The sequence below is a fragment of the Aphelocoma coerulescens genome, chromosome 4 (genome assembly GCF_041296385.1).
Source record: "Aphelocoma coerulescens isolate FSJ_1873_10779 chromosome 4, UR_Acoe_1.0, whole genome shotgun sequence".
Taxonomy (NCBI): Eukaryota; Metazoa; Chordata; class Aves; order Passeriformes; family Corvidae; genus Aphelocoma; species Aphelocoma coerulescens.
The window spans coordinates 61116370-61143200 of record NC_091017.1 but is presented as its reverse complement, the minus strand read 5'-3'; the positions used below and the strand labels follow the sequence as shown (position 1 = coordinate 61143200).

At 37.9% G+C, this 26831-nt stretch overlaps 1 protein-coding gene across 1 annotated transcript in view; it reads right to left on the bottom strand.

Annotated features, from left to right (window-relative positions):
• Positions 1–6099: 6099 nt before the first annotated feature.
• The window catches only part of DHX15 (DEAH-box helicase 15), a 46757-nt gene continuing 26025 nt past the window's right edge, over positions 6100–26831 (bottom strand). Inside the window, exons 7-14 of the mRNA XM_069014330.1 lie at positions 24046–24132; positions 22380–22529; positions 22108–22216; positions 20798–20989; positions 17585–17707; positions 15243–15433; positions 7868–8037; positions 6100–6665 (exon numbers count right to left, since the gene is read on the bottom strand). Coding sequence (XP_068870431.1) covers positions 6548–6665; positions 7868–8037; positions 15243–15433; positions 17585–17707; positions 20798–20989; positions 22108–22216; positions 22380–22529; positions 24046–24132 — 1140 coding nt within the window. The 3' untranslated portion in view covers positions 6100–6547. The remainder of the gene's footprint in view (positions 6666–7867; positions 8038–15242; positions 15434–17584; positions 17708–20797; positions 20990–22107; positions 22217–22379; positions 22530–24045; positions 24133–26831) is intronic.

Genomic DNA, 26831 nt, shown 5'->3' with positions numbered 1-26831 from the left:
ACATTTGAATAGTGTTTGGATTTACATAGCAGCAAGTCCAGCAAGGAGCTTTAGAGCAGAAACACTTTAATATTTGTTTGCTTATAAGGAGAAACTGTTCATTGCCCATAAATTTACAGAATATTAAATGTCAGTTTTCAACAAACAGGGTATATATTGCGAACATCAAGACTGGAATTTTAAATTCTTGCCAATTCTTATGTTTGATTTATGCTCTTGATCAAATTATTTGTTTAAAGTATGTAGAAGTAGCAGTAATTTGAGTTTACCTCCATTATATTGTATAACCAGTAACGCATTGGAACAAAGCTGTCAATGCTCTCTTGGACAGCTGCTTAGAGAAACATGTCCTGATTCACTGCTTCAAACCTGCTGCTGCTGCTGTACAAATTATAAGCCTTTCTGTACAAATGGTAAGCCTTTCAGGAAGGGTTCACAGGGCAATAATGTCTTTAAAAGAACCATACTATCCCTGTCCCAGTAAAGGCTTATCAGTTACTTGTTATTCAACATGCAAAATGAAACAACCTCAAAGATACCATTCTAAGGTTTAAAGGTCAAATTTAGTCTGTAAGTCTTTAAAGTCGTACACAAATTTTGATAGCAAACACTAACATCTTCATAAAGCTGAAAAGGCTGATATTTTTGAGGTTAAAACTTTATTAATATAAACAAAAGTGGTTTAACTACACAGCTGAATATTTAAACAGACAAAGCATTCAGGAAATACGCCCGCCAGTAGCCCTCCACTCAACGGAGCCCAGTAAAAGCCGATGCTCCAAGTGTTTATTGTTTATGCTGCTGGAAGCAATGAGGCTGGGAACATGAATGGAATAGGCTCACAAAATAAACACTGAATTCAAATGGAAGGCAAGAGGCCTACTTTAGCTAAAGGAATAAGACCAACCCAAAATAACACATTTAAAGCCACAAGAAATATTTATTATCAACATTAATTTGTGCTATGTTTTATTTTTCTATACAACAAAACTACTGCATAGCTTTCACAGCTGGAAGAGCCACTCAGAGCTGAGATGTACACAAATGAAAATTATTTTATCATCTATCCAATATACATTGTGTTCCTGAGAAACCACTATATTTGAGTTGAAGCTGTAAGGTCAGAACACCTACAATCAGCAAAACTAGTCTTGTTACTGCTGCTACAGGAATGTTATTTTACTGCTGTTACCATATTTAGTTTAATCCCTTGATAATGGAAGCTTGGATCTCCTTGATGCCAACCACTTATCTCAAACGCATCAGTGCCAATTAAGAGGCAGCCCAAGCTTGTCATTTGTGAAAGGAAAAGTGAAGAGAGGGGCAAATGCTCTCATAATGGTTTCATTCTGGTTTTAAAACTGCTTGTTTCAAGCTTAGTAATATATTTGTATTACTGGGAACCAATGCCCAATTCTAGGAACAGTCCCAGGAAGCATACACACCCCAAAACAAAGCCACCAGAGGTACTAGTAGAAAAATGAACTAGGTTGACCAAGTAGATCATTTTTCCCCTCTGCTTCACATAAATCTAATGTCACATACATAGTCATGAAGTCAAATGATTTTAGGTCAATAAACTACCAGAGTAAGTTAAATAATTTTGAAAGGTCAACAAACTACCAGAGTAAGATTATACTTCTAATAGTAAAATATGTTTATTATTAAAACTCTCAGCTGTTCTAAAACCAAGATAAATGTCTACTCCTCACAAACTACAGTAAGTGAATAAATTTGTGTACTTTAGAATATTAACTCTCTGCTTTCTACTGTCATGGTGTGGGATATGGCTTTTTATTGCTATATGTTATCAGAAATGAACTAGAGCAATCTGATTACAAATTAGTAATTGTAGCTGGACTGGATGGAAGGAAAACTCTTTGCCCTTTGACTTTTGCTGCAGTATCTTTTCAAATGACACAGTGAAAGCTAATTTCACTTTAAGCTGCATTTCTTATGGCAAATAATGAGCAGTTTCCAGTATGCACTGTGTAGCAGTGCAGGTTGAAAGTTACACATCACAAACCAAAGCTGTGTCACAAGCCCTGATGCCAAAATGGGAGGTGGTGATCAGGCAAAACTGACCAAAGTGATACAGAACATACCAACCCAGGCTGGCCCACACCAGCTACTCTCTAACTTCCATGAATGGGCACAGGTCCAAAGAATGAAGACGTTCCCGTAAACCCCAAAGGAACGTCAGCATCTGTCTTTAGCACTGCAGTACCTACAGATCTCCCAAAAGCAAGAGTTCAGGGGCTTTTATGACATCAGAATGTGGCAAAGCATGGAGTCACCATTTATTCCCTGACAAAAATTCTAAGTGCTATAAAAGCCCTACAAATCTAAACACAGTATTAACTGGTCACTTCTTTGTATCTCCATAATGAAGATATGCACCTAATCACATGTACTTAGCCATTAGTAACTACCTCTGTGTCTAACAAACCTAAATACAGTTACTACCTCACACTAATACTAATCCTTTACTGCTCCGAGGTATTACACAGCAGCACAGTTAAGACAAAAGACTTCCTCTTTTCAAAAAATATACTCCTTTGACTTAGTACTGTTTTCCTGTCATCTGATCCGTATTTTCAAAAATCCCACACTATAAATACTTTATTATATACAAACCAAATATTTTCAAAAAACATCAGAATGTCTCTGATAAAAAGATCACTCTAAGTAAACAACACATCATTTTTCCTTTTAGATTGTTCCAAAGCAGATAACCAGTTAATCCTAAGGAGCAGTTCCTCTCTACTCCAAAACACATGCACTCCCTGACTAGCAGTCTGAATGCTCTGAAGTGGCATCACTGAGGCAGAGAACACAGCAGAACAGCAAATGCTGCAGCTGCTCAGGGCAGCTCTGTACTTTACCTGGGAACCGTCACTCCACAGACTAGCAGAAAGAGCCCCAGTGTCTTGTAGTCAGTTGTGGCTTTTCACAGAACAAAACAGAAGAAGCTGAATTTCTATTTGACACCAGCAAACTCCTGATTTCCAACTTTTCTCCTTATTTACTGCATTCTGCATAAGTATCAAAGGACAAGCAGCCAGAGCTCTGATGATGGGCAGAGCTGCGAGTATTTTTAACGTGTTTAAGAGGGAGGCAGTAACCTCCCCATGCTCATAGATAAAGCAGTCTAATTCCTACGCCTCCTTCTTGGTCTCTTTATTTCTCTGGGCAACCTTGACATTTCTCCCATCAGAAAAATGAGAACAAGGTTTTACCTTTTAACACTGAACTTAAAAAAACCCAGACCTACTCTCAAACCCAAGTTCCTCTGCATGCGTCTACTGTACCAGAGACAGCAGTAGCTAAGGAGGCAGCTCTTGATACAGCTTCCCTTTAGGAGTCAGGAGACATCTTTCTTCAAGAAGCCCTACTGTCCCTGTCATTACTCCTTCAGAGATAGAGAGTGACTCCTTAGACACCTGGCTCCTCTCCTATTGCTATATGGCTCTAAAATTACATCAAAAGTGAGATTTGCAGTAACTCTAAGGTATCCACAGCGATTTAAGTGAGTCTGTGTTTCTGCCCTGAATGCCTGAATGCCCTCAGTTGAGATGAGTACTGGGCAGCATGCCTGCACAAAGCCACTCCAACCCCCGGGGCCATTCTCCACTACTCGATCCTTTGCGAAGGAATGACTCCATACGCAGCACACACCGTCCCCTATAAGAAAATGCTGTAGTCCTAAACCCAAGTATTTTGAGTGCTGTGTTTGTCAGTTCTTCAGTAAAGGGGAGTGTTTTTCAGGAATACACAAGTGTCATGCAAGTATCAAATGCAATAGGTTCTCCAGGTGTCAAGGCTTCCATGTCTTCCTGAAGTACTATCCCCCAGATTCCATCAGCATCCCAGCAGGAAAGCTGTTTCCTGTTGCTCACAGGAGGGGTGGGGGCACCAGGCCTGCTCTGCCCCCGGTGACAGCTGGAACACCACCAGCCTTCCAATTAAGCCCAGGTGTCACCAGCCTAATTGGAAGGTGGCAGGGTTGCACAGCTGTCAGATGACATGAGTTTGGCCAGTAGTATTTGCATTCCTGGTAGCAAAGACAGAGCAGAGTGAAAGATCCCAGGTCAGCTGTCACAGCCCAAGCTGAGCTTGTGGGTATGACAATTCAAGGAAAAAGAAAACCACCAAAAACAAGCCAACATCTCTCCTGTGTCAAGTTCCACTCACAGCCATAGCCATCTGCTCCCCCATCCCCAAGGACCCAAGCTACAGCAGCTGATGCCAGCTGGTTCTGGGGTCCCTGAGGCATTTCATGCAGAGAATTTTCTGTGGCCCTTGCCAGACCTAGGGAAAGTCATGCAGAAGGTGGTTCTACACTGTTCAGCTGAAGGCTGCACACAAATACTAGAGAAATTCTTACCTGGGGAGCAGCCCATTTTCAGCATTGCACAAAGCAGCCCCCTCTGCTCCCCACATAGAGGATAAGCAAGTAATCGGGAAAGCCCACATATCCAGCCCGAGTCATCCTAGAGCAGGAATTTGCAAAACCAACACTTGCATGTTCAGTAATGCTAGTTTGAAATCCAGTTGCTTAAGAAGTTCAGAATTCCTGCTTTAAATAAAATCCCTTCTAACTGCAGTCAAAAAATACAGTCCAGTTCAACATTTTATGCAGAGTGAAGCTCTTTCCTTCCTTCCTACTGAAAATGGTTTGGTAGGGCAGGAAAGTCCAGACTCATCTCACACTCCCTCTCTCACTTAGCAAACCCAAGACGGACTCCCACGTCCCACTGTGTATAATAAATCCAAATTTTAATCATCTGACATTTTTATCTCCACTATTACTATTTTATTTGCTAACAAAGTTTTTAGAACTTCTCTACTCCCCATCATATAAACAGCAATTAAAAAAAAAGTTGGAACTGGAAGAAAATCCTCAAATTATTCCAAGTAATTTTATAGCCCCCTGCTATGACTTAAATAGGATAGGGTACTCCAAACATCAGTGCTTAAAATTAGTCTGAGGTTAGTTACCAGCTCTGCAAACATAACCTATTTTTGCTTCAGCCTTACAGCATGACAACAGCACAGCTCTCTTCCTAAGGGAACCAGTTTCAGCAAGAGCTGATCCAGCTGCTCTTTGCCAGAAGGACCAAAGCTCAGTGTATTGCAGGGGGAGGGAAAAATTGAAATCTGATCAAATTCATTAAACCACAGAATGGTTTGGGTTCAACCAGACCTTAAAGATCATCTAGTTCCAACCCTCCTGCCATGGGCAAGGACACCATCCACTAGACCAGGCTGCTCAAAGCCCCATCCGACTTGACCTGGAACACTGCAGGGATTGGGCACCCACAACTTCTCTGGACAAACTGCTGCAGTGCCTCACCACTTTCACAGTGACAAATTTCTTCCTTATGTCAAATCTCAATCTACACTCTGCTAGAGTAAAATCACTGCCCCTTGCCCTGTCACTGGTAAAATTTTTTACCATAGGCCCTGATAAAAAAGCCCCACTCATTCTTCTAAAACATCTGGAGGTATTTTAAGGCCACAATAAGGTCTCCTCCTCCTTTTCCCCAAGCTGAACACCAACAACTTTCTCAGCCTGTCCTCCTAAGAGAGGTGCTCCAGCCCTCTGATCAAATTTTACTACAAATTCCTCATGGGATTATGCTGTCAAATCATATTTCACAAAAAATCACTACAAAATTACAACAATGCAGTGTGATTTGACCTACAGTGTCACTTATGCTATTGTTTGCGTTGATCCTAAACAGTACCTGAACATTGCCCAGCAGGGCAATTTCTACCTGGCCACACACCTTTTACTTTATAGGACACGCTACTACAGTTCTGTCTGAGAAATATTTTGGGCTATGTTGGAAGAAAGCATTCTCCTAACACATCTGCATGCATTTTCATTTTTCCTAAATAATTTTAACAAGTTTGCAAGGGATCAACATTGTATGCATCATATTATATCATCATTGTGCTGCTTAAACATCTGCACTTTAAATATTAAAATATTAAACTACTGCCATGTCAATCAGACAGCAGTTTAATGAGACTAAATGGGCTTCTCATATTTCAATCAAAACAACAGAAATACTGACATACTGTGGCACAAAATTAGTATAAATAGACTTTATTGAAGTCAGTACCCTTGTACTGAAGCCGAAGATTGTGTCTACAGAAGCACAAGTTGTAACATTTCACAACTTCTAAAAGGAATGTCAACAATTACAACGATCATGCATACCATGGTCGATAATCACATTTTTAGAAGCATTTTCAACCATTTCTAAAGAAATGCTTATAACATTGTTATATATAGAACTACTTTCAATAAACTGCAAAACATTGATTAGCTTTTCCAGTATGAGCTACAGTGTCAACACAAAAGGGAGGCATAAATGTTTAATTTATGAAATCAGAATGGAATATTTACTGTAAAGAAAAATTAAAAAGCTTTCAAATAAAGGCCATTATTGAACCAAAGTGAAGAGCACAACTTGAACTTTGAATCCTTTCATCTCTTAAAGCTGTCCTCTGAATAACTTCAGTTCAAAGCATAAATTCAGTACTGTGAGTATTCCTTGGACTGAAGTTTGGCAATGATGCGATCCAACTGTCTCTTTGCTTCACACTGTGGAAAATTGCTCATGTCATAATATTGAGGGGCAATTTTCACCAGCCTGTCAAAAAAGGAAAAGCTTGTTACTGATAATCAAACTTTAAGATGCACCTTACAGAAATTCTACAACTGAAGGAAACAAAGGTTATCCATTATTTTCAGCTCATTCTGCAATTTTAAGACTAACTGAAGTTTACGCACGTGCTCACATATTTAAAATAGCAGTGCCATCCTGAGCAAGTGTCTAAGTCCAAAGCAAAAAGCACGCACACAAGTCTCACGAGAGGCTCCTGTTTGGCCATATGCCCCTTACAGACTCTTGCTGCTGCTTCAGTACCTGCCATGGTAACCCACACAGCCAGAGCCACCGCTTAGTGTCAGAGTCCGTCAGCCACAGAAGTCAATGCAAACATCCGTGTTTTGCGTCAGAGTACAGTTCAGCCTTAGCCATTTTAAACTTAAAAATCCAACCAAGGCCATAGGATCCTGCTTTAGGCTAGACAGTGTTTGTTGAAACAAGATTTCTAAGCAGGGATTCAAACACATTGTACATTAAGAAACTACAGATTATATATATATATGCTGTGTTTTCCAGCTTATGAATTGCACAACAGTAAAATTTCACCAACTGAAGAGCTTCCCACATCCCCAAAGCTTCGTACAACCCGGCAGTTAAAGTACAGCCTTAAAGACAAGCAAGATGCTTCAGAGCTCTGCTTGTCTGCAGAGATTCAGGCTTCTGATTTCCTTGATAATACTCTGTTGATGAATAAATATCATGACATGGCAAGTTGTACCACTATTATCACCTCTTTCCTCAGAATTTTAAGAAAGCATGAAATGCTGTTCAGAGCCTTCTGAAAAAATCAGACAAAGGAAGTCCCAGATCTTGAGAACAGAAGCACTGATACCGGGGTACTGGCATCTCCTAACTCAGGCATGCAAGTGGGTGCTAGGACATACCCCCAAACCTCTCAACTCCAAGCACCTCCAGGCTTTTTGAAGCTGCTGTTCTAAGTCAAGCTGCATACAGAGTCCAGGCATCAGAGGTCTAAACGCAAAACCCACAAACAGGCACAAGTATCCAAAAAGAAAACCTTTAGTCATCTATAAGATCTCAAGTCCATACCATTGACATTCCTCAAACCATTTTTGTAAAACTAGCATCAGGGAAAGCGAAAAGAATTACCTCAACTTAAAAAAAGGACAAAAAACTCCAAGAACTCTACAGTAGGTCATGACTGTTGCAAGACTCTAGCTTACCATTCTGGCTTGATGTCTGTACATGTCCGGATGTAATTCTTCGTTGTAAGGACAAACTCATTATACAGCACCCATTCTGGTTTGTGATCAAGAACAGTGGAGGGATGCAACTGCACCACCTGGTTATCTTTTACTGTTAAGTAATGCCCTGTTCGCTCCAAATGTGCCACCTAAATAAAAAGACATTCTTTCATTAACACAGCCAATTTTTAAATGAAGCCATTTCAAGCTGATTAAGTGTTCTATTCAAAACATACTATCCCAACTTTCAAACCTCATCTAAATTTGGCACATTACTTGACCACTTCAACTATTCATGTTTTTTTATAGACACAATCAAGATGCCAGATGTTTTTGCTAACCGCCGTGGTAAGTGTATATCCTAAAACACAATTCAAGCAACATACAAAAATAATTATCGCCCAAAGAGAATAATCATTATTAGAACAGCAGCAATGCAAACACAAAGTATTGGAAGGGAACATATACTGGACAGGTCTGCAACATCACACAAAGCCAACTGTGGTCTACTACAGACATCTGCTTCAAGCATTTCATTTGCAGTAGCCACTGTGGGACCAGTAAGCTACAATGTTATTCTTTTATGAGACAGGTCTTGCTACAGCACCAGCTTCAGAGCTGGAAAATGTAGGTTCAGCAACACACTTGTGCTGTGACCTTGGTGAAAATCAATTAACCTCCCTCTGACTAAGCTTCTCGCTCTATGAAAGGGAATAATGCCTGCCTTGCCAAGATGCTCCGATACCTAGCTCATTAAGATTTGGTAAAGCAGACAGTTATCCTTAGAATGATATCCTCTGTACAAACAACTAATCTAACAGAACAAGTAACTACAATTAACCCTTTGATACCAGTAATTGAAAATAACCTCATCTCATATATATATACACACACACACAGAGTGAAAAGATTGAACAGGTTGGGCAATGGCTGAAAGACATCAAAAAGACACATTTTTAATAAGATCATTATTAGCTGTTTTCCTGTAATACAGACTGTGTACTTCCTTGTTTTCTTAAATTCCTAGCTATATTTCCCTTTTTTTTCTTTCCTAGTCAAGAGTGAATTCCAACTCATAGATTAAAACGCCAGGTCTTCTAAAGCAATAGCTACATCAAATTTTAAGCCAGAGTATCTCTCTAGTAAGAAATTACTTAGAAAGTGCTTCTCTTTTATACATTACAAAAGTAATATCCAGAACACGTTTTTAAGAGTAGAACAAAGTACTTCAATAATTTGCAAATTTTGTCACTCAAGATTTTAGAGATTACACTTTATTTCAACTCTGGGAAGCCAAAAGAGGTTCCTTTACATAGAGATTAACAGCACACTGTCTGTAATGATTTAGGCTTAATTTTGTTCAACTCAATACACCACCTGTAAAATTAAATAGCAGTATAGGTGCAAACCAGACTAGACCAGACACTCATCTGTCACAGGCCTAGCACAAACACAGCACACCTTGCTGCGGGATTATAATTTTTTTCAAAAGAAGTTCTGTTTAAAAATCAATTTCATTTTTCAGATCAAAAGTTCACATGCATACAGAAGTATCTGTTTCACATGTTCTAGTTCTTCCTAGAAATGGACAGAACAATGCATTATTTAGGATTCATTCTAGACAAGTGTGCTGTTAAATTCAATACAGTTTACCTTTAGCACCTCAGTCTCACCCATGCTTATTAAAACAGTAAAGTCTAATAATCTACCTTTCCCAAATACAATTTCCTTTTCCATGTCATTTATAATGGTACAGTTGTTTCTTATTGTCTTTGCGTCATTCTGGAGCATACTCAAAGAAAAATAAATGTTACAGAAATGTACAGTTAACTCTTCATTTCCAGGGAAGGACAAGAATTGAAATAACCCTAATAATGAAGAAAACGTTTCCTTAGACTATTGATATCAGGGATAAGCCACCTTTAGGTGCTTACATACTATTGTGACTGGCTTCAATCCTGAGCTAACAGTGAGCTGCAGTATTTATCCTCTTCCGATGTTTCTACAAAGTGTGCTTGTTGGCACACACCTTGGTAAAGAATTTCAGGATCAGCGATAGCAACTCTATGGGGAAATACGCAGTGAAGCTATGGCTCCACAGCAAGCCATGGTGATCTGCCAGCTGCTGTATTTTCCTGCTCACTCCTGGTCTGCACTATTCCAGCACAGCTGACTGAGCCCATTCTTGCTTCCACTCTCTAAGTGGCCTGCCAGGTCACTGAGCTGAAAGAATTCAGAATGGGCTCAGGCAAGCACCAAGGTTGACATAAGGGAGTAAACAAGGACAAATGGGAGGTAGTTTATATCACTCCTCTGAAACCCCTGGCATGCATAATACCAATCCCTGTAAATACAGGGGTGGTTGGACCAGGTATCCTCCAGAGGGCCCTTTCACCTCAACCATTCTGTGATGTTTTTCGGAGTATAAAAAAGCATAAGCTTCCACAGAAACCACAGGATCATACAAAGTATGTCTAGGAAATGGGTTCATTTTTTGATGAGTAGTGGTAGCAAGCAAGATACTATAGAACATACCTGAACCCCAAGATCACGTAAGATTTAGGGTATGACTCTAAAAGAATAGTCAAGTGCCAAGCCAGCCCATGTATCTGCTACGGATTACTCTGCAGCCCCGGAAAGCCCACCTGGCTGATGATTTAGAGACAATTATAATGCTTTTATGAACATGACAAACCCACATGGAAACAGTGGCACGTACCACCAGAGGAAAATGTTTTACTTCAAGTTCTAATCACAATTTTATCAAGAATTACTCACCCTCCTCTGAAATTTTAAGTATGCTTGTGCTTATTTATTAGCTATCACATCACTGAACCTAGAGGGCAAAATCAGCGGTCTTCAGTCAAACATTAACACTAAATCCAAATGCACTTGGAAAGGTCAGAAGCAGGAACAGTATCACAATATCCAGCCATTTTAGATTTAAGGCTACACATTGTGGCATGCTAGTCTTGACAGACAGTTCGGAGAAGTGATTGTTCCTTGTTCTTTCAGACAAAAAAATGTTAGCATGCACCAAAGGAACCCTGGCAGTTGCCTGGATTTCCAAAATTTCTGCTTGCAGCACACACGAGTATTTCTGAAGCTATTAAAAAGTTTTACACCATTCTTCTGCATTCTTGAAGAGCAAAATGAATACTATTAAATGCACCAGTGATCACCTTCATGTCATAGGTTTATTTTATTACCATTCTATTATTGTAGGAGACTGATTATGTGAAGACTTCAAAATATACATAATTCCATACAAGAAATAAGCACCAAAGACTGAGTAGCATCAGGAATGAGATTTTAATTAGAACACAAATCATCTGACATCTAACTTCCTGTACTGGTCATTTAAGTTTATCCTTCGTAATGACCATGATATATATAGCTTGTGTTTGACTAAGTCACATCTCCCAAGAAAGATTCCAAGCTTGATCTTAATACCATTCTGGCCAAGAGGGCCAATGGTATCCTCGGGTGCATTAGGAAGATCATTGCCGGCAGGTTGAGGGAGGTGATCCTGCTCCTCTGCTCAGCCCTAGTGAGGTCTATCTGGAGTGTCCAGATCTGGGCTCCTCAGTACAACAGAGACATGGAGCTCCTGGAGCAGGTGCATAGAAGGGCTATAAAGATGATGAAGGGACTGGAGCACCTCTGTTATGAGGAAAGGTTGAGGGAGCTGGGCCTGTTCAGCCTTGAGAAGAGGGACCTCATCAGTGCCTATCAGCAGGAGGATGGAGCCAGGTTCTTTTCCATGGTGCCAAACAATAGGACAAGAAGCAACAGACAAACTGACTGAAGTCCCATCTGAACATGAGGAAGAACTTCTTGACTGTACAGTGACAGACCACTGCAAGAAATTGCCCAGAGAGTTTGTGGTTTCCCGCACTGGATATACTCCAAACTGGCTGAACACAATCCTGTGCCATGTGCTCTAGGATGACTGAGCAGAGAGGTTGGATCAAATGATCTAACTGTAGTCCCTTCCAACCCAACCCACTCTTTGTTGAAAACACCACAGGACTTGCTTCCATCTTTGAATTATGATTTAAATTTTCAACTATCAGTTCTTATTCTGTCTTCAATACTAGACTGAAAATACAATGATTAAAAACCTAGGCTGCTTTTGACAACTGGTAAAAAACAAAATCACTAAGAGGAAGATGACCCATCCTGAAGATATTGTCATTTGCTTGCCTTTTCCAACTCTATTTTGTTTCCTTAGCTTACTTTCTGTAGTATAACTCTTTTTTGCTCAGTCTTTACCACAGTTACTTCAGCTACTATTAACACTATTAACACTTCTAAGCTTAGTTTTCAATGGGTATCAGGGATAAGCCTCCATTAAGGAGTTACCTATTCTTGTGACTTACTTTGATCCCTCTGCTAACACTAAGCTACAGTATTTATCCTATTTAGATGTTTCTATAAAACATGCTTACTTAACAGAAGTAGGAGAAATAAGCTATACCTAGTTCATATGCCAATTCCTCTCCCTTTCTACAACAGCCTAAGTCCAGAAAAAAAATTGAGAAATCAGTACTCTCTTTTTGTGAGCATCACCCTTGCTGTATTTTACATATACTTTGCATATTCTGATGTGCAATACAGAAAGTTATTTTAAAAAGTTTTGCATTATATAAACTAGAAGAAATCTGAGACACAGCAAAAAAATTTTTAAGACATTTAACTTCTTGTCAATATCTATCTTTCCAGAAGTTCTATACTATACATGGAACTACTGACAGTTTTAAATTATTTTACTATTCACTTTGCTTGTCTACAGCAGATCTACTGGAATTCAAATTTGCATTTAAACACGAAGAGTAAAGAGATGATTCATCAACAGCAGAAATTCCACATTTATCTGTCTCTGACACACAACTGAAGGCAGGTAAACATACAGTACTTAGTACTGATTACATAACCAGTATTACCACAATAGTCAGTACAAGCCTATACTGTCTGACATAAACCAGAGGTCTTGATTAGTACAGAAAATTCTATAGTGAATTTTTATGACTGGTTTTAGGACAGTAGGTAGCAACCAAAGTATAAAACAATGCAGCAAATGAAAACTGTTTCAGGACAATGGCTGCTACTGCTTTCTCCACTTCACACTGCCTTTTTAAATTTAGAAAGTTTGAAGAATCAAATTCTGTCATGTGTTGTCCACAGACCTTTACATGCAGAAGCTATCTACAGTACATGCACACATTTTGCAAGTGCCCACACTTGGAATTCCACACATATTCTGTACTAAGAGAACAAAGGATGATGTACGCATTTCATTACTAAGGTTTTCTGAACAAGAGCCCCCAAATGCTACAACCTGAATATTGGCTCGGTGAGGTTGTAATGTGTATACAACTACAATTTTAAGTGCTTCAGCTGCTGGTAAGTAACATCTGAGTATTTAAATTTTTTCTATTGAAGGTTACTTAAAGCAATGTGGAATTCATCACAAGGTTCAGAGTCAAGGTCAAATAGGTATCACACTATCATGGAGGTTTAAAGAGTTGAAGAAACTCAAACTAAAATGGACTGAAACACTTTAAAGCAGAAGAGTAACTGCTGAAATGACTTCCACTCCGAACAGTTTCAAAAGGTCTGCTATAGCTATCTCTTGATACACCCCAAAAATTCGATTAGGCATTTTGGGTGAGGGAGGTGGTAAACAACCTATTGACCATGGAAGCCCAAGGAGACTTCTGGACAGGCTTTAATTTTCATCTGCATAAGCCTACTTACTATTCAGAGCAAAATTACTAAGTCAGATCTTTAACTCCTAAAACACACAGACCAAAAGTCTACTTGCACCAACACTGGTGCAGCTCCCCATCCATGGGAATAGGTGTCTTCTAATACGAAAACACCAATTAGAGGAAGTTTCACTCCGAGTAACATAAAACAAACTGACAGCACACCAACTTCCAAGTACATGACCTCCCCACAGGTCCAATTAAGTGAAAGAAGGCATGGGGTATGGTGCCAAACAAAGTGCAGCTGTGGCACTCAGACCTGCCTGGGGCCTAAAATGAAATGCTGAACTGTTCTTTGTCTTTCAAAACATTTACAGAATTAAAGGTGTAGGTGAGAATGTGTTCTGAAGCGTTCGCCGAGAAATATGCAAAAAACATGTCCCAAATTCAAGGACTGAACACAATTACAGCCTGCTTGTCTGAAAGGTTACAGCAAGCAAGGCTTTAGAACCATTTTAATATTTAAAACCAGCCAACAGCCATAATCTCCCTTTTGCATTACAGTGACATGCAGTTGCTGACATTAGTATTTCTGTATTCTGAAAACCCAGGAAACATGTTTCTGATGCAGACTGTCTGGCTGAGCCCTGGAGACAGCACTTGGCGGGGGCAGTTTACAAGGTGCCCAAGTCTGTGCCCCAGTTCAGGTGTGTAAGTGCAGTGCTTGTCAGGCCTGTACCATCCTCACCTGCACAGTGCTGACCAACTGACAAGGTTTGTGTTCAAACACCATGAGAGCACAGCCCAAGGAAACATCAGGAAATGCCATGGGCACTGGTCAGCCTCTTAAAGATAAGACTGTGCTCTCCAGAAGTGAGGTATTAGGCTCTAGCAGAGATGTGTCAAAATGCATTTTTCCTAGGAAAAGTGTTATCACAACAGTCCAGAGTCAGTGAGGATGACAATTCACGCTCTGTACCTGCAAGAGCCAGCAAAGAGACTCTAGCAGTCCTAACGATGAATATGGAAGAGAAAAAACACAGCATGATGGGACTAAGGGAAAAAAACCTGAAAAACAAACCAAAGCCGAACAAAAAAATAACAAACAAAAACCCAAGCAGCCTGCATTCTAGCTTGGGGCATGCTTAACCTAAAATGCAAAGCATGCAGGTGACAGCACATTGCAGATTACAGAACTGCTCCAGTGTCTGACTCACGTAATTGGAAAGTGAAATATAAATATGGAAAAATACAAAGAAGAAAATAATCTTTCTGTAAAGATCATGGGTTTTTCATATTTATATACCACTATACTTCCCCTTTGGTATCAGATTAAAAATAATTTTAGATCTACATATTCTACAGTTACTTTGAAATGTTTTATGTAGTTACTTCCTGAATGGTCATGCCAGAATCACGATTTTGATACGCTAGTAAGATTGCCTACAATTTCTTTTCCATTTGACTAAAGAACATGCTACTTGAGTCATCACCTTGCAACCTGACAAAGACTAGGTGGCAATATAGTTAGCTATGTATGATTTAAGTAACATTTATTAAGCTTTAGCAAATTATAACAACCATACTAACATTATGAGCCACATGAACACTGAACTAAGTTCCCTATGAGAATACACACATACCTGCATGAAATACCCAGTAACTAATGCCTTTCTTATGTTGATGTAATAGTCTCGGCTGGTAAAATCTGTGCTTCTACGAGGCAAATTAAATCTATCCATGATTCGTGACAGCTGTTGGCGTACATTGTCTGCAGACATCAGGGACCTGTAGTTAATGAAGTTGTCATAACACCACTGAACCGACTCATGATCTGCAACATTAGAAAACATGAATCAAAATTAGAACAAGTAAATAAAATGGCAACTAACCAATTCATCAGTCAGATGAACCAGAAAAAAATATCCATAAACCTTTATCAATGGTAACAGCTCTTGGTTTATTCAGTTGATTTGTTGCACTAGGTAATGTGCCAAAACTTTTCTTCTCAAGAAGCATGTGATCAGGACAGAAGAAAATCAGGGGTTTTTCCCCTCACCAACGTAACATGAACACAATCACTGTTTTGCTGAAATATCACACCACTAAATTTTGGGCATTTCAAAAATCCCATCCTGCAACTAGGAAAACCATCTTCCAAACCTGAAGACATAACATGATGTAAGGAGCACTGTACAATCTTTAACTGCAGCATGCAATGAACACAAAAGACAACTGTACATAACTATGCTGTATTTGAGAAATTAAACCCTACTTATGTTAAGCACTCAAGTAACAGCTAAGAGCTATACAGTCTAAGTGTGACACGCCTCACAGCAGTTTAAGTAAATGTGACTGGTAAAACACAGCAACTGTAACAGAACTCTGTACTCTTACTGTTCCTACTGCTGATAGCTCTGAGAAGAAATCTGTTGAAACAGCAAGCCTCAGCCATTCTGTCAGTATAAATACCTGCATGTTTCACATCAAGAAACCCAGTTCTCCCTAGCCATTATCTTACTTTTCAAGTAATGCTCTTCTAATCTTTGTCCTTTTAATAATCCAACAAAGCCAGCCTTAACAAGAATTAAAACTTGAGGTAACTCTTGGAAAGAAGAGACTTTTCTTAATTTGCATTGAAACGAATGAAGGTTATGGAAGTCAAGGTAAGTCCAAATTCTTTCTGTGCTTTACCTTACAGAACATATTTTAAAAGAAGTATGAATGAAGCTGTTGGGCAGTTATGGTTCTACTGTACAGTACCACAACATACTACTTTCTGAGTCAACTGAACTGAGCATTGTAGATAACCCATAGGTGTTTTATACTGTTCTAGATAAAAACAGTAGTAGCATTTTGTCTTCTGATCCCAGAAGTCAATTCACAATTTCACAAGATGATTCCTGAAAAAATTCCATCCCTCAGAAACTTGAGTATTAAAGCAATGACTTCCAGAAATATGCACAAAATGTCTGCAAGACATCCTGGATCCCATTAACAAAAAATCTAACAGGCAAAAAAACAAGCAATACGTCTTCAATTCAGAGATGTTTCATAGCAATTTCTCAGCTATTGTTTTAAACAAACTGAATACATTTGTTCGTACTTAGGCCCTTACTTTGGATTGTCACATAATGGTAGTGTTACAAGGTTTCAATACAAAATTTCTAAATCAAACATACAACAGAAAGGGGCACTAAGTTGCATTTTTTCTTACGTAGGGTAAAAAGACTGGTTTTTTGTTTGCTTACAGGAAAAATGTAACTGGAGCATCTAAGTTTACACAGCTGGCAGTTTATAGCCATCTTTTTATTTGCCACCAATATAAGTCACTGTTAAAAAAAGTGGGCCACTTTCTCATTTTTCAAGAGAACTCCTAGCTTTACCTGTTCATTCTTATCTTCTTTAAGCTGCTAAAATATGTTTCAGCTATGCTGAAAAGGATCATATATTTTCTCTAAATTCCATCCACAGAAGTTACATAATTGAAACATATGTATTACACAGTTCTACGTTACTTCTTGTTGAAGCATCATCCACTTGCCTCTTAATCTACTCCAAAGCCTTATTATAGAATTCCTAACTACATTAAGAAGTTAGAATAAAAAAGTTTTTGTTCTAGGATCATATCCTTCTCCAAATTCACAGTTTTTTCTGCACTGCTCTCCCTGAAAAATCACTAAGCAATTATGCAGATTTTTTTATAATTAATGTCAGATAAACTTCCAATATTTCTTAATTACAGGAACACTTGCTTCCTTCTGTCCAAGGTTACCCAGCATTGATTTAAAAGCCTGGCTTGTTTGCATGCTCATCAGTTTATTACAAGATTGCTTGGGTAGTTTTTTGGTTTTGTTTGACCCCCAAAGGAAAGTAACACCTAAATAACAAAACCCAAGCCTTTCAACTGTCCTTGGAACCCAGAAACTGAAGTTGGCAGCCCAAAGCATAACAAGTAATTTTACTAAAACAGACACAGACTTACTTTGCTTGAAAGCATGGTAGACATTCAGCAACGTCAAATGATCTCCATCTATGTGGGCAAACCTCATCTTGGCTTCATCTGCTGCTTTCTTTGCTTCCGTGGGGCGAACAAAACACTGTGGGACTAAACAAGGTTGGTATGGGCCCAACACAAACGCCCATATCGATGAGTCACGCATTCACAGATAGAGGAACAAGGCCTAGCTAGGTCAGTTCACAGAGCATAGGGCAGGGCAGGATGGCCTCCAACTGCATCTTGGACTGTTTACTACCTTGATTTGGTACATCAACACCTAACCACATCTGTAAAACAAGAGGGTTTCAAAGCTACAGAGTACCTGATTATTTTAATAGAACTATATGTAGGCATCAAAATCTCTAGTCTGAAGGCCATCAAGGTTACCTACACAGACTGGAAGGCTAAACAGATCTTAGTTCAAATCCAGTGCTGATAGCTCTACCAGGAGCTGGTACTTAAATGAAACTCTTTAATTGGCAAATTTGCTTTTTCAGAAAGTCCCTTCAGACAAAGTAGATAGTTCTGAAACTGTAGTATATTAGCACAGCCTAAACCAACTTGAGGTTTGATTATCACAAGTCTGTTACTAGACAAGAACACACCAGTCAAGTCTCTTCCCACATGGTATTGCTATTAGCACTGGTATACAGAAACATGTGAATGAACGTATTAATAAGTCTAAAGGCTGTGATGGCAGCGGTAGTGGTGGAAGGTTAAACTGTCCTTTGGCACTACTTCAAATAAAAAATACATATAAAAAATGCAACACAATGAGCTTTCTCTATCATTATATTCTCTTACATAAATCTGACTCATCTGACTTCCATCCAAAAATCACGTTTTACCATTTCTTTTCCATGTACAAACTAGCAGAGACCATAAATAGTATTGCAGCCAACTTAATTCATGATCTGTCAACATTCTACTAAGTTGTAAGACTGATATCAATCCACGAGATCTTGAAAGTAGTTATAAGAGATCTGGAGCTGGATCTGCTGGAGCAGGGAGGTTGGACCAGGTCACCCACTGTGATTTCTTCCAACCTTACCCATCTGTGATTTACTTTATAGAGATCTACACCAGAAAATAAATCAGTTTGGTCATAAGTAGGTGTAATTTTTAAGAGGTTAAATTTCAATAAAATTAATGATTAAATACTAAAAATGCTTTATCTTTTTCCAGTTGCTTGGGACTACATTAGTTTTCTCATTAACTGAAGCCCCGCAATCACATGAGAACACCTCTTTGCATATGACATATCCCTATCAAACAAGGGCTTTTTGTGCAGTGTTATGTTGTTTGACACTATTTTACTCCTAAATTTGCATAAAAGTCACAAAGCACTAGATATTGTGAGCTGAATACCAGATGGAACTTGAGAAGAAAAAAAAAAAAAAAAAAAAATCACACTGCAACAGTGAATCATGGTAACAAATCAACAAAGACCAATGCATTAAAGAAAATGGAAATGCAGGTGTGAAATAAACACCCTCTATAATGGGTCCTGCATTTGAAAAAGGAGATAATATCAAGTGTATTTTCATTTCTAACTCATACTAATAAAAGCAAAATCCAGATTATTCTATCACTGGCTTAACTCAGTGTTTTGAAAAAGTAATAGTACTTTCCATACCACAGAATGACACCATGGCTTTTATAAAATGAAGTATAATCGTTTAATCTGCTCATTTATTTAATGCTATTTTTGCTCTTTTCTGTCACCCAGTTTCCCATTCAGTCCAAACTTAAAACATGGATTGCTATCAAGAGCCTGACAATCTTTGCGTGCACTTAATGCACCAAAACATACTACTATGCTGCTGGTTTAAAAGAAGTGTTTACTTTGGGAAACAGCCCTCACAAAGACCAGGACTATGGTTTTTTTAAGAGTAGTGTTTTAGTTATGACCCATACACTAACCAGCTTCAATCTGCTTTTTATTTTTCCCCCAAAACTTATCTATCATTATGTTAATTGTGGCTTAAAACAAAGAAGGTATCATGGCCTGGGAAAAGGTAAATTGGAATAGGAGTAAGGCAAATCAGGTGAAGGCCACAGACAAAAATACTAAACTGACTTGATCTATAGTAGATACTGGGAAGAGAAGGCAGAAGAGAAGAGAAAGACAGGCACCAACCTACCACCACCTCCGCAATTAAGCCTACCATTTAATTAAAGAAAAATATGATTCTGCCCTGCCCATCTGCTCTGAGTCTGAACAATCATAACTCTGAAACAAACATTTTAACTTGTTCTTAAAGACTTTCATACAAATATACTGTAAGACTAAACTGAAGCAACAGATTTTACACTTAGTGAAAACTTTTTTTTTCCTCGAGCCAACCAAGTTAAACATGTCAGCAATACACCTGCACTGTGGAGAGGCTGATAAAATACCACATCCCAAAGACAAAAGAGTACTTATGAGTAAGAACACCCCCATTTTCATAATAGAGTAAAACCTGCTGCTTGTCCTGTGACCTCTAGTTATAAACCAAAGTCACTTCTACACAATGGTGAAATTAAATACAAGGTTTGCTTGGTGACATTTTCCTCTCAGTAAGTTCTCTCAGCAAGCAGCTCTGCTCCGACACAGAGCTACTCATTTAACAGCAGCGGAGTACAGCTGCACACCTAAGTTAATTCTTATAAAGATACATCTTCCTTCCAAGTTTTTTTTCCCCTTTGAAAGTACTAACTGTTCTCCAGTTTTGCCATTTACTGACTGAAAAATGTATCACGTACAAGATTATGATTTAATATAAATTATACTCCAATCCCTTTGAGAAGACTGTGATTTATCAAAGTGCAGAAGAATGCACAACACAAAACAGATCTCACTGCCTCAAAAACCAGTGGCTGAGATGACATTTCTGGGCCTGACTATGAACCTAAACAGAAATCTCTGTTCCACTGGCCTGATTCCCCACCCCCAACAATTCAAACTTACATACTTTTAACTGATGTTAGGAGCAAATTCTTAGATAATTTTATGCACTAGTTTTTAACATAACTACTCACTAGCTTCAAGGTCTCTACATAAATCCATAATGACTGAACCCATATATGAAGTTTTAAAAAACCATTCTAACTTTATTAGAAATATATTTGTGATATTTTTCTGATTTCGAAAAATTAAATTTTCCCCAAACTGAAGATCTGCATTTTTTTTAGTTTCTCTTTTCCTGCTATTACCTGACAACATGGCAGTAATAGATAGGACCTCATTAGAACAGTTGTAGTCACAGCTTGCAATAACCATCTTAGCCAGCTGTGGATCCAATGGAAATTCAGCCATCATGGATCCCAACTCAGTCAAGTCTCCATCATCATTTAAAGCAGCCAGATAATTCAAAAGCTCTAAGGCTCTCATCAGGGTTTCAGGAGCTGAAAGAAAAAAATATGTAAACTTGAACATTAACCAAACTGCTCTGAATCAGCAAAAACCAAGGAAGCACAGACTGTTATCAGGTATCTTTTTTTTTTTTCTTTTTTTTTTTTTCTGTTCTCCATTCCCTAGCATCCAAATGCCAAACTCTTACCAAGTCCAGTAATACACACCCAAGCATGAATGAATGGGGGCAGCAGGGAGGGAACACTTATTTAGAAAAGCTTTAAACTTAATCACAAGCTTTGAATATTAGAAGATTACTGCTTTTCAAAATTCAGACAGCAGTGGCATTGTGAAATATTCAGTACCAGTAATATCACTTCTCCCTGCAGATACTTCTTCCCTTGTTCCATACTAAATAGACCAATAGTCCTAAAATCTCAGCCATGTCAACCCTAGATACCTACAGTCTTTCAGAAAGCCAGTAAGAATATTCTCTTTATCTTGCATTCCTCACACAGAGTCAGTACTAACCCACAAAGAAAAATAAAAGGAAATCCAAAAGTCTTTCTGCTAAGCTATCATAGATATTGCAGAACAAAGAATTTAATTGTTCTGTAGAACTATTTAAAAACTTACAGACTATGTCAGATTTTTATTTTAGGGGAAAAAACAACTAATATATTTATATTTGGCTGATTTACATTTTTAACTAATAATATAAGTTATTTCTGAAGCATGTATGAACATTTAACACTTAGAAGAAAGATGCACATAAACTATAGTTTGAGCCAAACTATGCATTCAGCTTTAAAAACACCAGCCCATTTTATTTACCAACAGCTGTTAACTGATTGCACAATTAGAATGTGTAATCAAGGTGATATGTAAAAAAACCTCAAATACAAGACTTCCTAATGCGAAAAAATTTCTCTTATTCTCTGAAGGCAAGGGGCATTCAGTAGATTCCTTGGTTCCACTAAAAGGTCTTACACAGAAAGAAACAGAAAAAGCTTGCTTGAATATGAAACAGAGCACTAAATTTCAGGACAAACAAGACATTCCTTACAGATTACAATAAAAAAACAGAAAAAAGCAATAAAAGAATTTATTCAATGTTGTCATTATATAAAGTAGTCACAAAAATAAAGATTGGAAAGACGGAAAGAGATACCTGGAGGATCCATAAAATCAAAATGCACCAAATCATCTATACCAAGCTTCTTGAGCTGTAATACTACAGATCCTAAGTTAGACCTCAAAATTTCAGGGTATGTGTTGTCCTGGGGGAATAAGGGGAAAAAAAAAAAAAAGAAAATTTTTAAAACTTCTTCAAGACACTTTATACTACAGAAGCATTCAAACTCTCATTTTGTTTAATAGCACAGCACTCAACGACCTGAATCAGACATTCTTATAAACACAATGTAAGAACCCCAATCTCACCTGCATTTCAGTTTTGTAGGCCTTCTCTGTATAAAGCCTGAAGCACTTGCCTGGTCGAGTACGACCAGCACGGCCAGCTCGCTGCTGGGCAGATGCTTTACTGATCGCAGTCACCAACAGAGACTCCACTCTGATACGAGGATTGTACACCTATTTCAAAGTGGAGGCAGAGCAGGACAGAAGGTAAAAGAATAAACAATGTTCATGGATAAGACAACAATCCAAAGTGCTTTAAACTTATTTTTAAACACAGCTTCTGACTAGGAAATCGCAAATTGTATGTATCTGAAAAGAAAAAAAAAATGGCTACAAAAGACTCTGAAGAGCTTCAAATATAACTGCCTAGAGAACAGCATTTTTCATTTATTTGTTAACAGCAACTCCTGTCAGGCTCCCTGTTCTTAAATATATTTTTAGATAGCAAAAGGAATGTGTCCAATTTGTTCTACAGAGTGCTAAACAGTCATGATGCTCAAAAAATCCCATAAAAATATTGTCTTGATATAACTATGAGGTTGAATAATCATATTCTAGAGATCAGAAAAATCTAACATTAAGGTTTTACACAACTGTAAAGATCAGGCTGATGACAAAAGAAAACTGTGTTTCAAGGGTACATGCAGATTGTCACAGTACAAAATACCTGCTGGTATTTACTGTAAAACTCCCACTGCAGTCATACCTGAACAGCAGCCCTGCCAACTCATTAGGGCTCATGGAAAGGAATATACTGAAAAAAAGGGCAGTAGTCAAATACTAATTTCAGCTGAAGACATTCTCGGTCCATGTTTTAAGGCCTTTCCGGTATGACTCAGTATAAAATATGTACAGAAACCTTAGTTCTTATACTGGAAGAATACCTTCTGCAACGAGAACTATTTGTGAAAAGAGTTCAGCCTTAATGGCAATTGAAACTAGTGTAAGAAAACACACTGGCTGTACTCACATTCTGCTCAATGTCTGTCTCATTTTGCAAAAGTTAAAAAGACTGAAAATCTGTACCATTACTAAAGGAAAATACTAAGAAACCAAGTAATAAAGAAAGCTACATTTAATGAAAAAACTGAACATAGATAATGAGATTCATATTTTATTTTATTTAGTTACTGGGTTGACTGTAGGAAAGCTACTTCAGTTCCACTGAACATCCTATGATGTTCCAAGAACCACAATACGACCTTGATTACAATCTTCAGAGCTCCAACAATACATGGTAAATACTGACATGAAACAGCAGATATAATTTCTTTCTTCTCATTTCAGTGCTGAAGTTTTTTCTACAGTGACTTATAAGAAGAGGAGGCTTCTAGAACCACTTTTACTTACTTTCATATAATTTCTTTGTTTTGCTTGAGCATCCTCAAGCATAGACACGCAGTACAAAACTACCCTTCCTAGAGTATCTAGAAAAACTACATTCCAAGTCTAACTCAAAATTCTCACATTTAAAAATAAAATTTTAGAAAATAAAATTATTCTATCTAAAGTTTGTGGACTAAGTGCAAACTGTAAAAATCTTAAGTTAAAAGCAAAACAAATCTAAACCAACCCAGTTCAAGATTTCAACTGGAAAGAGACCTATCAGTGTTTGCAAAGAGAAGAGTTGCCTGAACAAACCAGATTCCATCAACTTTCCTACTATAAAGAGGAAAAAAATAGTACTTACCTTCTGTTTTGCAAAGCCAGGATCAATCACAAACACTACACCATCTATTGTTAATGATGTCTCAGCAATGTTAGTGGACACAACAACCTGTCAAAGAGGAAAGAAAACAAAACCTCAAACAACTAAATGAAACCACTTCATCCTGAAGATGAAGTGCTCCAAAACTCTGTCTCTGCACAAATAACTTTCAGCAAACTTTTCATCACTTAATCAATAGCTACCAGAGCAACACTCCCAACACTTTCACAGGATGATCTGAAATTAACCAGAGGAACTTCCAGTGAAAAGAAAGCAATTTTCATCCACTGTTTTTTGCTCCCCTGTGGGTCTAGTAACAACAAATGTAGTTAAGAAAAAAAAGAGCAAAAATTTAACTTATGAAACCATTATTCAAAATTTTTTCTCACATCTCTGGTACAAAATGACAAGTTATACTGGATCCCTTTAACATCATCTATTAATTCTAGCTTTTTACTCTTGTCTGAAAGCCTGAACACGGCAAACTGGTTAAATAATATTAAATCAAAAGTTATATACATTACCAGCACCATATTTTCTTTTATTTGGTTTGAAATAAAGCTGTTACCAACACATTCCAGCTAAAATCCTGAATAGTATGTATTTAATTTCCACTTTGTCTTTTTCTATCACCAGATATTCAAACACCTTTACATATCTTTAATGCTACATTCTTACCTTTCAGAAGGTTAAGTCACATGCAAAAATTAAAGCAAACGTGACTATCAGAATTCCGAGGCTTGATTTGCCACCATTTAAATTTTTATGTCCAGAGATGCAGTGTAACAGGCTATGGATACCATCAGCTCTCATCCCAACAGTACCACAATGAATCACGTTATTAGCAAGTTGCATCATCTATCTCAGAACAGACCCAAAACCTGTTCAGCACTTCATCAGAAGAGCTTACCATTCACTTCTTAATTTCAGAGAATTCCATCATCACTGCTTTCAGTTTATCAATTAGAACTGGAGAGATTCCCTAACACCTGGTTCAGAACTACAATGAGGCCAGTGACTGGTGATTTCCCTTCCTGATGGCTGATCACTCCGCCAATCAGCTACTTACACACTCAGCTTGTCTCTTCTTAACGTCTAAGCTTGCCCAAATACTACAATATATTGAAAGCAGTACTTTGGTAGAAAAAACACTGACAATTAATTTGGAATTATGGTATTTCTCCCTAAAATGATGTGCTACTTAAAATTTCTCAAACAGAAAATCCTGTACATGTCATTCACAGGTAAGCTGCACAAATTAGTCAAGAGATAACAGCCACAAATACCAGTTCCAGTCAGTGCAAAATCTCAATACATTTTCATTAAAATTTTGTAAATCATTAAATATACAAATTAAACTCACACTCTCACATTAAAAGCCTAGTTAATCCACATTCAGCTTGCTGTTATAGAGCATACCTTATTTAAAAAGTTTTGTGTTTTTCTGTTTCAGCTAAGCTACAGAACCATCCACACCCAGATTCTTCAAATACTAATTATAGAGCAGACAAAAGGTTTTTATCCTGCTTTTAACCACTGATTTCTATTAGGACACTTCAATACCAGGAAATCAATACCATTAGTATGCTTAGTCCACAGTGGTAAAACAATTTAATTTGCACCTGAATTGACTTAATTTATACAGAACTTTGCTAAGGTAGAAAGAAAAAAGTTATTTACACAGTGGATTCCGTTGCACATACAGATACTGTTTGTTACTGTCACATTGCTTAAAAAATGACAATTAATGACTGTAAAAACAGAAGAAATTTTTAAAAAGGTTGAAGAGATTATAATACTTTTCAAGTCTGAATCAAAGTACAACGTTACTTGGACATCAAACAATTGAAATCAGCACTACACTATATAAAATAATAAATTATAATTAGCCTTAGCTGTAGTTCTGCAGTTCCTGAGATTAATTTTAAAATGTTGGTTTGAATATTAAAATATACATAGTATCTACCATCTAAAAATATATTTATATTGCATTAAGTATTAACTAGCAATGCTTAAGACTGCCGAAACAGAAACTGGAACACAGTTTGAAAAGAAGGGATAAGATGAAAGGGATAAGCGACAAGAATAAAAACGTTAAGTGATCTTCATCTTCCTCAATTAAAAAAAATTCTTACTAGTTAATCAGAGTATTTATCTGTAATCTCAAGCCTTCTCACAATAACAGCAGCTTTCTTAGCACAGAGGACAAAAAAAGTGCTATGTTGTAAAGCTGCATCACTACTAGCTGTTACCATTCCTACCACAGCAAAATGCCACAACTACTTCCAGCATCTCTTCCAGCATCTCCCATTTCACAAAGTTAAAGCCCAGAAGATACTTTGTTCAGATACCGCAAGCACTTCACTTACACTTGTATGACCATCAGAGCCTTTGAAAGGATGCAGATCACCTACTAGCTCCCTCCTCAGCAGTTCTAAAATCTAGGTTCAATCCCACAAGGGACTGGATGAAAACAGACATTTCCTTGAATAGACAGGCACAGCACCACATGGCTTTACTTTACATACCTTGATCACGAGGACTAACTGAAACTAAACCAACATTTAAAAAACGTACAACACAGATGCACTTTCACTCATAGTTAGATTTGTTATGGAGATTAAAACATGGAAGCCAGAACATTTCAGCCAAAGCAGACAACAGTAATTTCATAGGTCTGAGTGCTGCCTACATGCTGCGCCTGCTTTTGACTACAGCTGGCATCTTTTGGGCGTTACGACTTTTCTTGTAGTAAAACAGCTGCTACA